The sequence below is a fragment of the Carcharodon carcharias genome, chromosome 26 (genome assembly GCF_017639515.1).
Source record: "Carcharodon carcharias isolate sCarCar2 chromosome 26, sCarCar2.pri, whole genome shotgun sequence".
Classification (NCBI taxonomy): Eukaryota; Metazoa; Chordata; class Chondrichthyes; order Lamniformes; family Lamnidae; genus Carcharodon; species Carcharodon carcharias.
Genome location: NC_054492.1, coordinates 24,819,769 through 24,835,251, shown reverse-complemented (window position 1 = coordinate 24,835,251; position 15,483 = coordinate 24,819,769). Strand labels below are relative to the sequence as shown.

General features: G+C 41.4%; 1 protein-coding gene across 5 annotated transcripts in view; it reads left to right on the top strand.

Annotated features, from left to right (window-relative positions):
- spg11 (SPG11 vesicle trafficking associated, spatacsin) overlaps nucleotides 1-15,483 on the top strand; it is a 157,225-nt gene that overhangs the window by 86,346 nt on the left and 55,396 nt on the right. For all 5 annotated transcript variants that reach the window (XR_005941447.1, XR_005941449.1, XR_005941448.1 and 2 more), the window contains exons 23-26: nucleotides 256-364; nucleotides 466-625; nucleotides 7,850-8,113; nucleotides 14,129-14,329. Coding sequence is in view for 2 of the 5 variants with exons in the window: in XM_041175101.1 (XP_041031035.1) it covers nucleotides 256-364; nucleotides 466-625; nucleotides 7,850-8,113; nucleotides 14,129-14,329 (734 nt within the window). In the remaining 3 variants the exon portion in view is untranslated. The remainder of the gene's footprint in view (nucleotides 1-255; nucleotides 365-465; nucleotides 626-7,849; nucleotides 8,114-14,128; nucleotides 14,330-15,483) is intronic.

Below are 15,483 nucleotides of genomic sequence, written 5' to 3'. Positions count from 1 at the left end.
TTTACTAGTTGACTGGCATTACTTTCGAGCTTTTACTTTTACACTAATTTATTTTTTAGCTGTCTAACCTAGGATACCACATTTGTCCTTTAGAATTACACGGCAAGTACAGAATAAACCTTTGAAACTCTTTCTCGCCTGCCAATTATGTTTGTTTCTAAAAGTCACTGTTAGTCATTGAAACAATTTTCATGTTCATTTGTTCGTGTAATATCACAGATAAAATGTGATGTCTGCTCATTGTATCTTCCTCAGCTGAAAAACTTCAGAACTTTATTGAATTTAATGGATCCTCAGCAGAGGAGTTGCTAACCCATTTAGAAAATGCCACTTGGGAGAACTTACAAAGCAGAGGTATAAACAGGTAACAGAAAGTACAGTATTTACTAGGACTTTTTTTTCTTTTGCTTTAAAATGGTGTAGCTTCACTAGATTAGTAATAATGTTGAACTTATTTAACCACAGGACATCTTTTGAAGCTGGTCAGGAGTGGTCACTGGTGGCCCAATTCTGTGGGCTTCATGGCATCACCCTCAGCATAGCCTACCTCCAGGAATGTGCCCGAGAGGATGAGTGGCTGCAGTTTGTGATCTTTGCTCAGATTCACAACTACCAACCTGATGAGGTAACAAGCTCATGGAGATTAAGCACTATTTGAATTTTGTTCTTCCCCACTCCCCCCCCATCTCAAGCCACTCTACACCATAACGTCAACAATTACTGACAAGTCTAACAAGTACCCTGGACCAGATGGCCTGCATCCTAGGGTCTTAAAAGAAATGCAGAGGTGGTGGATGCATTGGTTATAATCTTCCAAAATTCCTTAGATTCTGGAAGGGTCCCAGTGGATTGGAAGATAGCTAATGTTAGTACCTTTATTCAAGAAAGGAGGGAGACAGAAAGCAGGGATCTATGAACATACAAATTAGGGACAGGAGTTGGCCACTTGGCCCCTTGAGCCTGCTCTGCCATTCAATAAGATCATGGCTGATATGATTGTAACCTCAACCCCACATTCCTGCCAACCCTGATAAGCTTTCACACTACCCCGCCCCCTCCCCACCTAGTTAACCAAGAGTCTATATAGTTCTGCCTTAAAAATATTCAAAGACTCTGTTTCCACCGCCTTTTGAGGAAGACAGTTCCAAAGACTCACGACCCTCTGAGTCTGAAGCATAACCTCCCTACTTTTGTAATGAATTCCCCTCACAATAAATGATAACATTCTATTAGCTTTCCTAATGACCTGCTGTATCTGAATACTAGCCTTTTGTGATTAATGCACTAGGACACCCAGATCCCTCTGAATCTCAGAGCTCTGCAATCTCTCACCACTTAGATAATAAACATTTTTTATTCTTCCTGCCAAAATGAACAATTTCAAATTTTCCCAAAACTACAGGCCAGTTAGCCTCACAACTGTCCTAAGGTAATTGCTAGAATCTATTTTTAAGGAAGTTTTGGTAGGATACTTAGAAGATCATAATTTGATCAGGCAGAAGAAGCAGCGGTTTGTGAAAGAGAAATCGTGTTTAACTAATTTATTAGCGTTTTTTGAGGAAGTAACAAGCGTGGTAGATAAAGGGGAACCTGCAGATGTGGTGTACTTGGATTTCCAGAAGGCATTTAACAAGATGCCACATTAAAGGTTACTGCACAAGATAAGATAGTGGTGTGGGGGTAACACATTAGCATGGATGAAGGCTTGGTCAGCTAACAGGAAACAGAGAGTTTAGATAATGGTGCTTTTTTTGGGTTGGCAAGCTGTAACAAGTGGAGTGCCACAGGCATCTGTGCTGATGCCTCAACTATTTACAATCTATGTTAACGATTTGGATGAAGGGACCAAATGTATGGGAGCTAGATTTGCCAATGACACCAAGATAGGTAGAAAAGTAAGTTGTCAAGCAGAATTGAGAGTCTGCAAAGGGATATGGACTGGTTAAGTGAGTGGGCAAAAATTTGGCAGATGGAGCATAATGTGGGAAAACGTGAACTTGTCCACTTTGGCATGAAGAATAGAAAAGCAGTATGCTATTTAAATAGAGAGAGATTGCAGAACCCAGTGGTGCAGAGGGATCTGGGTGTCTTGGCCCATGAATCACAAAATGTTAACATGCAGGTACAGCAAGTGATTAGGAAGACAAAAGAAATGCTGGCATTTATTGCAAGGGGAATGGAATATAAAAGTAGGGAAATTTTACAATGCTTGACAGTTAACCGTCAGTCACCATCAATTGGCAGATTCTCTACAGCTGTACAGGACCTTGGTGAGACCACAACTGGACAGTAGTCGTTTGGTAGTACAAAACTTGAGTATTGCTTAAAAAAGACTTTTGTCAAAGCTTTTTGTCTTGCACTCATCAAGACAATTGCGAGAATATTATTGTCAGGGGAAGCAACAATTTCATACTGTATGAGAAGAGAATGCTGATTGGTTGGCAAGTGGACTCTGATTGTAGAGGTGTTGCCTTACAGAATCTGCCAATTGATGGTGACTGACAGTTAACTGCCAAGCATTTTTTGACATTTAAACCAGGCAGCTTAAACCAAGACATTGCCCTGAGGAATAGACCAGCAAATGGCTATCACTTATTTTGTTTAGCTGAAATAGGTGCAATGTGTGTACATGTTTATTCTGTCTGCAAAGAACAAGGCCCTGTGTATTAATATATGTAGCTTCCAGAAAAATTCAGAAATTTAGAAAAATTCTAAAGGGAGGACCCACCATCCATGGTTAACTAAAGAAGTTAAGGAAAGCAACAAACTTAAGGAAAAAGCATATAACTGCGCACAGATGACTTGACAGGTCAGATGATTGGTCAGAATATAAAGAATAGCAGAGAATGACTAAAAGATTAATCAGGAGTAAGAAATTAGAGTATGAGAGGAAGAATCATAAGAAATAGGACAGGAGTAGACCACTCAACTCCTTGAGCCTGCTCTGCCATTCAATAAGATCATGGCTGATCATCTTGTGTTTCGATTTCCACATTCCCATCTAACCCCAATGACATTTGATTCCCTTGCCTAATAAGATAAGAACATAAGAAATAGGAACAGGAGTAGATCATTCGGCCCCTTGAAGCTAGCTAGAAATGTAAAAATGGATAACAAATTCTACAGGCATTGAAAAAGGAAATGAGTAAGTAAAGTGAGTGTTGGTAATCTATGGGGAAGTTAATAGTAGATAATAAGGAAAAGGCAGATGAAATGAACAAATATTTTGCTTCTGTCTTCACTATAGAGGATACAAAAATCATTCCAGTAATAGCTGTAAATCAGGAGGTGGAAGGGGGTGAAATTACAGAGTGAAAGCAGAAGGTTGGCATAAATTAGTCTTTTCTACTTGGCAGAACGTGACTAATGGTGTGCCACAGGGACCAGTGCTGGGGCCTCAACTTTTTACAATTTATATAAATGACTTGGATGAAGGGACCGAAGGAATGGTGGCTAAATTTGCTGATGATAGGTAGAAAAGTAAATTGTGAAGAGGATATAATGAGGCTGCAAATGACATAGTTCGTTTAAGTGAATGGGCAAAGACCTGGCAAAAGGGGTATAATGTGGGCAAATGTGAAATAATTCATTTTGGCAGGAAGAATAAAAAGCTTATTATTTAAATGGTGAGAGATTGCAGAGCTCTGAGATTTGGAGGGATCTGTGTGTCCTCGTGCATGAATCATAAAAGGTTAGTATGCAGGTACAGCAGCTAATTAGGAAAGATAATAGAATGTTATTTTTTCTGAGGGGAATTGATTATAAGAGTAGGGAGGTTATGCTTCAGTTATACAGGGCACTGGTGAGAATACATCTGGAGTACTGTGTACAGCACTGATCTCCTTATTTAAAGAAAGATGCAAATGCATTAGAAGGAGTTCAGAGAAGGTTTACTTGACTGGTTGTCTTGTGAGGAAAGGCTGGACAAGTTAGGCTTGTATCCATTGGGATTTATAAGAGTAAGAGGCGACTTAATTGAAACCTTTAAGATCCTGAGGGGTCTTGACAGGATGTACATGGAGTGGATGTTTCCTCTTGTGGGAGAATCTAGAACTCGGGGGTCACTGTTTTAAAAATAAGTCGCTCTCTTTCGAATTCTCTTCCTCAAAAGGCAACGGAAACAGAGTCTTTGTAAGGCAGAGCTAGCTAATTTTTCACCCTATCAGGAGTAAGCAGGAATGTGAGGTTGAGGTTACATTTAGATCAGCCATGATCTTATTGAATGGTGGAGCAGGCTTGAGGAGCATTGTGTGCAGTTTTGGTCTCCTTATTTAAGGAAGGATGTAAATGTGTTGGATGTAGTTCAGAGGAGGTTTACTAGGTTGATACTGGAAATGTGTAGGTTGTCTTATGAGGTAATGTTAGATAGACTGGGCTTGTTTCCACTGGAGTTTAGAAGAGTGAGGGGTGACTTGATTGAAGTATGTAAGATCCTGAACGGTATTGAGAAGGTGCAGGTGGCAAGGATGTTTCCCCTTGTGGGTGAGTCCAGAACTAGAGGGCACTGTTTTAAAATTAGGGGTCGCCCTTTTAGAACAGAGATGAGGAGAATATTTTTTGAGGGTTGTACGACTTTGGAACTCTGCTCCAGAAGGTAGGGTCATTGAAAATTTTTAAGGCAGAGGTGAATTCTTATTAGGCAAGGGAATCAAAGGTCATCAGGGGTAGATAGGAATGTGGAATTTGAAACACAAACAGATCAGCCATGGTCTTAACGAATGACGGAGCAGGCTTGAGGGGATGAATGGCCTACTTCTCCTATTTTGTATGTTAGTAGACGCAAATGTGCCCCACTGCGAGCTCAACTGACAACCTTAAATTGGTTGTCAACATAACTTTTAGCACACTGAGGATTATTTGATACAATCCGCCAGTAGCAACACGAGTGGTATTCATCACTAACAGGATGCTGCCCTCCAAAAGGATGTTCTTCATATCACACAAATGAGTAATGTGGTATATGAATTTCAGTGCCATTGTGATGCTAAGTGTGTAGGCCATACGTCCCAAACACTGGCGGATCGTATCAAACAGCATGTCCCAGCCTCTGTTCGCACTGGGCAGGGTACAGACTGTACTCAACCAGCCCGTGCTTACAAAACTCAAAACAGTGTCCAGCATTAGATGTGATTCTGCGATTGCACAACATTTGCTAAATAATTCTGAGTGTGTTTAAAAATTAGGCTGACAACTAGTTTGAAATTGTCAGGCTCGTAGTGTGACACATTTGTGTGTACTGGAAACTACATATATTACTACACAGTGCCCTGTTCTCTGCGGACAGAAGGAACATGGACACACGTTACCTCTGTTTCAGCTAAACAAAATAAGTAATAGCCATTTGCTGGTTCACTCCTCAGGGCAATGCCTTGACTAATCAGAGTCAAGTTGCCTGGTTTAAATTTCAAACAATGCTTGGCAATTAATTGTCAGTCACCATCAATTGGTGCATTCTCCATGGCAACACCTCTACCAATCAGAGTCCACTTGCCAACCAATCTCCTCATACAGTATGAAGTTGTTGCTTCCCCTGATATTGGTATTCTTGCGATTGTCCTGATGAGTGCAAGACAAAAATCCTTTGACAAAATGCCTTTTTTCAGCAATAACCTGGAATACTGCATACAGTTTTGGTCTCCTTATTTGAAAAGAGATATAATTGGGTCAGAAGCAGTTCAGAGAAGGCTCACAACTCATCCCTTGGGACAAGGGGCTTATTTTGTGAAGAAATGTTGAACCGTGTTAATTCTAATAATTGTATGTTGAGGAAGAATAAGTCTGAAGTTAGCCTGTACCTTAAAACAGGTTCATTTCCAAGACAGCAAAGCAAAGTCACAGACTCCCAGTTCTTTCCAGACACTGAGTGAACTGGTTTATATACTTCTGCAATGATTCCCTAATCCTTCTCCACTTGGGGATTTAAGTAATTAAGTACTCAGGTACTTAATTACCAACTTAAAGCATGTATTCTATTGCAGCACAATTTCAACATTAACAAACAGGTTGGACCTATACCCATTGGAGTTTATAAGAATGATGGGTGATCTAATTGAAACCAAGAAGATCCTGAGGGGATTTGATAGGGTAGATACCAGGAGGATGGTTCCACTTGTGGGAGAGAGATTAGAACTAGGTGGAAGAGACTAAAAGCAGGGAATACAGTTTAAGAATAAGTAAGAGGTTTGTTTAAGATGGAGATGAAATTTTTTTTCTTTCAAATGGTTGTTAGTATGTGGAATTCTCTTCTCCAGAAAGCAGTGGAGGCTGGGTCATTAAATTTATTCAAGGCAGAGTTAGTTTTTTGATAGACAAGGGAGTCGAGGGTCATGGGGGTGCAGACAGCAAAGGGGAGTTGAGATAACAACCAGATCAGCCATGATCTTATTGAATGGCAGAGCAGGCTTTAAGGGCTAAATGGCCTACTCCTGCTCCTAAGTTCTATGTTCCTAATTGGAAAGCACGCTTCCATGTCTCTGCTAAAGACAGTTTAGAGTCAGATACTGGAATATCAAAGCAAGTTTATTTGAATGTCTTTTCCATTTTTTAACTTCTTCCCCTTTCTTCATGCTGGAAAAATTGACCAGTAGTCTATTAACTCTTTTTGAAGGGCCAGACTCCACTAATGGCACCTGGAGAAATAGGACTGTCACCGGGGCCTAGAATCCTTTTATCCCTACCCCGGTCCAGATAACCTCCAAAATGAAAAACTTCCCAAATAGGTCTGTGCTAGAAGGATAAGCAGTGTTTGGAAATATAAATCTGCTCTAGGAGGTCATGCAGTTGAAGCTGATTAAAGTTCATCACTATCTCGGTTGATATTTGGAGGTTTATTAGCAAGGAATTAGGTGGCAATGAGATTTTCCAGAACCATGAAGTAAATACCTTGAAGGAATTGTAAAGAAATAGCTAAACTAACACATGCCAGCTGAAATGATAATTTTTGAACTATCCACTCAGCTCCCATGCACCACCTGCCTCTGGCATCTGCACACATGCTCCCTGTCGATATTATCAACACCAAGCTTGTTCATTTTAAAAATAAATCCATCACAAGGTTGCCAACCTTCCAGAATTATCCCAGAGCCCCTAGGAATTAAAAAATTAATCTGTGGGACACTGTTGAGGACAACTCAGGAAATGAGAGTAGCAGCATAGCGAGTTATTTTATTGTATTCCTAAACAAGAGGCTTGGACTAATAGTCCAGAGATGTCAGCTTAAATCCTACCGCACAAACTAGGGAATTTAAATTAATTCAGTTAAAATAAAAAGTTAGAATCAGTAATGGTGACTGTGAAATTTACACATTTGATGGCAACATAAGCAATTACTTTTGCACTTACTATCCAAACTTGAGTGTGAAGGCTAGATACCTGGATGTCATCTGGTGTCCAATTGTACTCAAATAAAAGTTGACACTTTTTAATAGGATTTTTTTTTCAAATGCCCAAACAGCTGGTTAGAAATAGTAGTGGACCATGAATTGTCAGTACAGTTACATTTTAATGTGATGATGGGGATTAACTTCCTAAAGTTCATTTTGATTTTTAAAAATTTTACAATTTTGCCCTGGACTTGCTCAGTATACACACAATGCTGCATAACCCTATTACACAGGAATAATCAGTCCTCCTCCACCTGCACATCAGAAAAAAAGCTTTTAATCTCACTTTTGCAAGAAAAAAGGGGTTTGTTTGTTCCATTATCCATTAGCCCAGACTATTCTTTACAAAAAGCAGTAAATTGCTTTTAAGTAACTTGAATTGTTAGTGAGCACTCAAGCTGTCTCTGCTTTGTTGTGTTTGTAATAGCAACCTTGTCTTTATGTTGCTGTCTGGTACTTTTCAATAGGTGAAGGCGCTACTGAAAGACTTCAGTCCAACTCTTCAGGATCACCTGACACTAGCTTTTCAGAATTTGCAGTTTGCCTCACAAGAAAACCCAGTGAGCTGTGCTGTGACCAAGAAGGAACCCAACGAGAAGGGCGAGTCTCCAGTGGATCTTTTTCAATTTCTCTATTGGTGCCAGGAGAAGCCAAAGCCTTGGCGTTATCTTTTGAGTGAGGCAGTGCGACACAGTGCACCAGTGTTGAGTATCCTGGCTGCATGTTTTCAGGTGGGGACCCTCTGTAGGCTGCAAAAAACATAAATTGGGGTCCTAATTATAAAAGAGTCACTAATAAGTCCAATAAGGAAGTCGGCAGCAAGTTGTTTACCCGAAGAGTGGTGAGAATGTGGAACTTGTTACTATGGACAGTAGTTGAGATGAATAGCACAGATGCATTTGAGGTGAAGCTGGATAACAGATGAGGAAGAAAAGAATAGAAGGAGATGCTGCCAAGGTGAGATGGAGTACATTGGGAAGGGGATGATATGGGGTATAGACCAGTTAGGCTGAATACCCTGTTTCTAATTGGTAAATGTGACATTACATTTGATAATAGAAAACTATTTGAATGTAAGCCCAGGTGATGTATAGCTTTAGTGCAGGTGTAGACTTCTTAGTAAAGTGTGAAAGGTAGATCTGGGTTTGACTACTCAAATATAAAAGCAAAATACTGTGGATGCTGGAAATCTGAAACAAAAAAAAAATAGCAGGAAAAACTCAGCAGGTCTGACAGCATCTGCAGAGAGGAACACAGTTGACATTTCAAGTCCATATGATCTTCATCAGAACTATAGAAATAGAGAAATGAGGTGAAATATAAGCTGGTAGAGGGGGTTGGGACAGGTAGAGCTAGATAGAGGGCCGGTGATAGGTGGAGGCAAGGAAGAGATTGACTACTCAAAACCTGTTTCTAATTGCTAAGAGATCTAGTTGCACACGTTGATTAGGCTTGACTGAACATTGCTGAAACCCCTTAACTAGAATCATTTAAAAAATGAAGAAGAGGCCATTAATTCCATTGTGTTGGAGCTAGTCCTGGAGCTAGTCCTGGAGCTAGTCCTGCAATTGGAGCACAGTAGTAAGTTGAATAATCTAGTTTCAATACCTTTTTAGAAGAATGATAATTGCACTCTTTCCAATGTTGGCTTTGTTTTGTCAAGTTTTTGTTTTGTTTATGCTTACTGATTGTAAAGCGCTTTTTCATCCAAATGCCCTGGCTTTTCTTTTTTTAAATTCATTCACAGGATGTGGGTATTGCTGGCAAAGCCAGCATTTATTCCCCATCCCTAATTGCTCTTGAGAAGGTATTGGTGAGCCATCTTCTTGAACTGCTGCTGTTCTTGCGCTGTAGTCTGGCATAGTGTGGTTAGAATCACAGAATCTCGCAGTGCAGAAGAGGCTCTTCGGCCCATCGAGTCTGCACCAACACGTGAGAAACACCTGACCTACCTACCTAATCCCATTTTGGAGCACTTGGCCCACAGCCTTGAATGTTATGATGTGCCAAGTGCTCATCCAGGTACTTTTTAAAGGATGTGAGGCAACCCGCCTCCACCACCCTCCCAGGCAGCACATTCCAGACTGTCGCCACCCTCTGGGTAAAAATGTTTTTCGTCATATCCCCCCCTAAACCTCCTGCCCCTCACCTTGAACTTATGTCCCCTCGTGACTGACCCTTCAACTAAGGGGAACAGCTGCTCTCTATCCATCCTGTCCATGTCCCTCATAATCTTGTACACCTCGATCAGGTCGCCCTTCAGTCTTCTCTTCTCCAACGAAAACAAAACAAGTCTATCCAACCTCTCTTCACAACTTAAAATGTTTCATCCCAGGCAACATCCTGGTGAATCTCCTCTGCACCCCCTCCAGTGCAATCACATCCTTCCTATAATGTGGCGACCAGAACTGCACACAGTACTCCAGCTGTGGCCTCACCAAAGTTCTATACAACTCCAACATCACCTCCCTACTTTTGTAACCTATCCCTCGATTGATAAAGGCAAATGTCCCATATGCCTTTTTCACCACCCCACTAACATGCCCCTCCACCTTCAGTGATCTATGGACACAAACACCAAGGTCCCTTTGTTCCTCAGAACTTCCTAGTGTCATGCCATTCGTTGAATACTTTCTTATCAAGTTACTCCTCCCAAAGTGTATCACCTCACACTTTTCAGAGTTAAATTCCATCTACCACTTATCTGCCCATTTGACCATCCCATCTATATCTTCCTCTAGCCCAAGACACTCATCCTCATTGTTAACCTCCCGGCCAATCTGTGTCATCCGCAAACTTACTAATCCTACCCCCCACATAGTCAACTATGTGGTTTATATAAATGACGAATAATAGGGGACCCAGCACAGATCCCTGTGCCACGCTGTGGACACTGGCTTCCAGTCGCTAAAGCATCCTTCTGTCATCACCCTCTCTCCTACAACTAAGCCAATTTTGAATGCACCTTATCAAATCACCCTGTATCCCAAGTGCATTTGCCTTCTTTATAAGTCTCCCATGTGGGACCTTGTCAAAGGCTTTGCTGAAATCCATATAAACTACATCAACTGCACTACCTTCATCTACACACCTGGTGGTCACCTCAAAAAATTCAATCAAATTTGTTAGGCGTGACCTACCTCTGACAAAGCCATGCTGACTATCCCTGATCAAACCTTGCCTCCCCAAGTGGAGATAGATTCTCTCCTTCAGAATTTTCTCCAATGGTTTCCCTAGCACTGACATGAGACTCACTGCCCTATAGTTCCCTTCTTAAATAGCAGACCCACATTAGCTGTTCTCCAATCCTCTGGCATCCCCCCCTCCTCCCCCCCCCCACCCCCATGACCAGAGAGGAATTAAAAATTTGGGTCAGAGTCCCTGCAATCTCCTCCCTTGCCTCCCTCAGCAGTCTGGGACACAAGTCATCCGGACCTGGAGATTTGTCCACCTTTAAGCCTGCCAACACCTCCAATAACTTGTCACTCCCTATATCAATTTGCTTAAGAACCTCGCAGCCTCTCTCCCCGAGTTCGATACCTTTAACCTCATTCTCTTGGGTGAAGATGGATGTGAAGTATTAGTTCAACACTCTACCGATGTTCTCTGGCTCCACCCATAGATTGCCCCTTTGGTCCCTAATGGGCCCTTCTTGTTCTCTGGTTATCATCTTCCCTTTGATATACTTATAGAATATCTTGGGATTTTCCCTACTTTTACCAGCCAGAGCTTTCTCTTATCCCCTCTTTGCTCTCCTAATGGCTTTCTTAAGCTCCACCCTGCACTTTCTGTACTCCACTAATGCCTCCGCTAATTTGCTTCCCTTGTACCTGCTAAAAGCCTCTCTTTTCCTTCTGATCGTATGCTGAATATCTCTGGTCATCCATGGTTCTCTGGTTAGGAGGGAAGTTCCAAGATTTTGACTCTGACTGTGAAGAAATTGCGATATAGTTCCAAATCAGGGTGGTGTGTGGCTTGGAGGGGAAGTTGCAGATGATGGTGTTCCCATGCATCTGCTGCCTTTGTCCTTCTAGGTGGTGGAGGTTGTGGGATTGGAAGATGCTGTCAAAGAAGCCTTGATGAGTTGCTGCAGTGCATCTTGTAAATGGTATGCACTGTTGACACTGCATCAGTGGTGGAGGAAGTGAATGTTAGGTGATGGAAGGGGTGTTAATCAAGCAGCTGCTTTGTCCTGGATGCTGTCAAGCTTCTTGACTGTTGTTGGAGCTGCACTCATCTAGGCAAGTGGAGATTATTCCATCATACTCCTGACTTGTGCCTTGTAGGTGGCGGACAGGGTTTGGGGAGACAGGCGGTGAGTTACTCAGCAAAACTCCCACCCTCTAACCTTTTTAAAATGAAATATTTGAGCAAGTAAATCAAATACCGATTTACAACATCACCAACAAACCACATCTTGCTCATTTGACCTGAATTGGAGGAATGGACTAAAATGATGTAATCATCACTTGCTGGTTTGTATCAATCTTCCCTTCAATCATTGTGATATTCCGCATCATGAGCCTCAGATTTACATCCAGGTCTTTCAATTTTTAAAACAAAGAGCAGATGTTGTATTACTCACCAAGTTCATTTTTTTTAAAAAAATTATTCCATTTTACTCTGAGCCCTTGTATGAAATCACATTCCAGGAATTGTACGTGATTGCAATTTTATTATTCTGATAATCAAACATTTTAGTGCTTCAATAAAATAAAAGCAAAATACTGCGGATGCTGGAAATCTGAAACAAAAACAAAAATTGCTGGAAAAACTCAGGTCTGACAGCATCTGTGGAGAGAAAGACTGAGTTAATGTTTCGAATCCGTACGAGTGTTCTGACACTGTCTTTCTGTCCACAGATGCTGTCAGACCTGCTGAGTTTTTCCAGCAATTGTTGTTTTTATATTTAGTGCTTCAACCCTGCAGAGGAAGAAATTGGCAATGTTGTAGAACATCATTTAGCTTGTGCATGCTTTTGTGTGTGTGTAATGCAAAAACAACTCTATAAGCAGCCAGTGAGATTTCAGATAAACAAAAGCTTGACAAAGCAAAGCCCACTTTGAGATGAGTGCAAGTATAATTCTTCTATAAAGATATTGAAGGCAGGTTACTGAATTTACTATGTTGTTCTAATTGCAGGACTAGCACCAGCATAAAGGAATTAATGGCCTCTTTCTGTGCTTTTTTAAATGATTTTAGTTAAGGAGTTTTGGAAATGTATCTTTCATTTATGAATTGAAGGCAACAATGGATTAGCAGGGACAGTGTAATGCAATTTGAGGTTTCTTCTGTTTAAACATGGCAAATCAAGGTGGAATTAATGTAGACGTCGGGGGTCTTGCCCGCCAGCTGGAGAGCTGGTAAGAGCCCCGTGTCGCCTCTTTTTGGGAAGGTTAGCCTCATTAAATGCCTATTAGGCACTTAACTGGCCAGTGGCAGGCCTTTCCTGAGATCAAGAACCCTGGGGAAGCTGGAATCCTGCAGTGAGTAACTCTCCACCTGACTCCCAAAGCATCTACGAGCCCCAAATCAGGAATGTGGAATGCTCCCCACTTGCCTGGATGAGTACAGCTCCTACAACACTCGAAGCTTGTCACGACTCAGGACAAAGCAGCCCGTTTGATTGACACCCCATCCACAAACATTCCCTTCCTCCACCACTGATGCACAGTGGCAGCAGTGTGTACCATCTACAAGATGCACTGCCGCAACTCAGCAGGGATCTTTTGACAGCACCTTTCAAGCCCTAACCTCCAATGCCTCAAAGGACAAGAGCTTCAGACACCTGGGAGTACCATCTGCAAGCTCCCCTTCAAGGTGCACGCCATCCTGACTTGGAACTGTGTTGTCATTCCTTCACAGTTGCTGGGTCAGAATCCTGGAACTCCCTACACCACATGGACTGCAGCGGTTCAAGAAGGCAGCTCATCACCATTTTCTCAAGGGCAGTTAGGATTGAGTAATAAATGCTGGCCCAACTAGCAACACCCACATCCTGTGAAAGAATGAAAATAACTGAGCATTAAGCTCTCGAGAGCTAAATTTAACTTAATAGCGATATCATAATATAAATGACCTGAAATTTCTCCTTGGTGACCAGGATATCATTTAAGGTAGAATAAATTTTAATATGAACTCATTGCTTCTTAACTGTAGATTTATTCTCATGATGCTGAAGGAACTTAACTGCATATGGTATGCAGTTAATTCAGTGACCTTGCTCTCAAGTCAAATCTATGCATGAAACCACTTAGAATGGTAACAATTTCTCTGCACTGATTTTAACTAGAACATTCATCATACAGTGAAGCCCTTGTGTCTATAAATCATAATTATATAAAGCCAGGTTTTCACTGGGACAGGCACAATCAATCAATCAATTAATGAATAAAATGCAGATGTGGTTTTATTATTATTGACTTTGTTGGCTAATCTTTGAAACTAAAGTTATTGCATGTAAAGAATATATTGAATATTCTCAAAATCAAAAAAATGCTCCCGAACTTTAAATATCTCCCTCTGTCAGCATATTATCTTTTGAGACCTGTATTTTTTTTAAAAGATGAAAGGCTGAGATGCAGACCATCACCAAAGTAAAACTATAAGAGGCGAGTTAGAAAGTAGAAACTAGATGATGTCAAGCATGGATCTAAAAAGGTTGAAGGTAGTAGGAGGAAAGACTATTGGAGGCTTGTGATTACTCTGCTGTTCCTGTGGGTAATTGCTCACCTTTTCATTCACAGGAAACCGATGTTCTTCAGTGTCTTTGTGTTTGGGTTATTATGTCATCGGATGATGTGATCATCTCTGAAGCTACAAAGCACATTAATGATTCAATAGAGTATCATGAATGGAATCTTCATGATTTGTCGCTAATGTGGAAAGTGTTACTGGAAAGAAAAAAAAGTAAACAACTTGTCCGAGGATTTCAGCTTTTCCAGAGGGTAGTGTATTTATTTAATGCTCCTTTTTGAATTTTTAGCCAGTGAATAGAACAAGTTGGTACAGATAAAGAAGCTGTTACAGCGAACAAAGCCAGATGTCCCGAGTTAATCCTTGGGGTCTCACCAAAGCTGGCTAATTTCAGTGAAGGCAGCAATTCGGTTGCTACAGACTCTACCGTCCCAGATATAGGGATGGCGAAAATCAGCCAGAGTTCCCAAAACTGATGATTATTTAGTGATCCTAGCAGGAAAATTTGCCTACTGATGAGAGTGGGATTTCGGATTTAGCTATACTGCTCTGTATTCCAATAGTCTAGTGTGCTATGTCCACTACAACTGGTTACATATGGAAATATGTCTGAGCATTTTACAGATCAGAAATTGAAATCATGATGCCATAAGTTTTCTGCTGGGCAACTTAGGTTGAAATTACCCCCAAGTCTTGTGTCTGATTGACTCTCTTGCTAAGGCACTCATGCTTGGGTCCAAACCCCACACCGTGAACCCAGGCCCAAATTTTCACTCCTGAGTTGGGTGTGCAGTGATGAGAGAATTCCCAGCTCTCCGAACTCATCCTTCAAAAATGGTGGCTTGCAGTTCCAATTTTCATTCCAAAGGGCGGGATGGATTAGAAGTTGGGCCACCGCCCCCGGAACAAGTGCTGGGTGCAGAGGTGGGCTTCGTGGAAGGCCTGCCTCTATACTTTGTTGTAATTATTTTTTTGAATTCAACAACAAAAACTTCTAACCCTCTGGCCATCACCCTTAAACCCCCTCATCCCCACCCCCCCATGCAGCATCCATGCCCCTCTACCCAACCCCTTGGTCCTTTTATATCCCCTTTGCCAACTTAGTGCCAACCCATTCCCCCACCCACCACCCTTTTCCCTTAACCCCTCCATTCCAGCTCATGTAGTATCTACCATGGGCAAACCTCAGGAGCTAAGCTGACGGAGCCATGCTGACAATACTTTACTTTGCATCCATTGATGACACCACTATTTTAAACAAAAAAGCCCATACTCATTGATTTTTTTTAAAAAACCATTCAATGCATAGAAATTCTTTCAATTAATCTCCTATGAAAGCAAACATTTCTATAGCCACTTAGAGCTGTCAATCAAACTGCTCACTTAATAAGATCCCACTGTGATA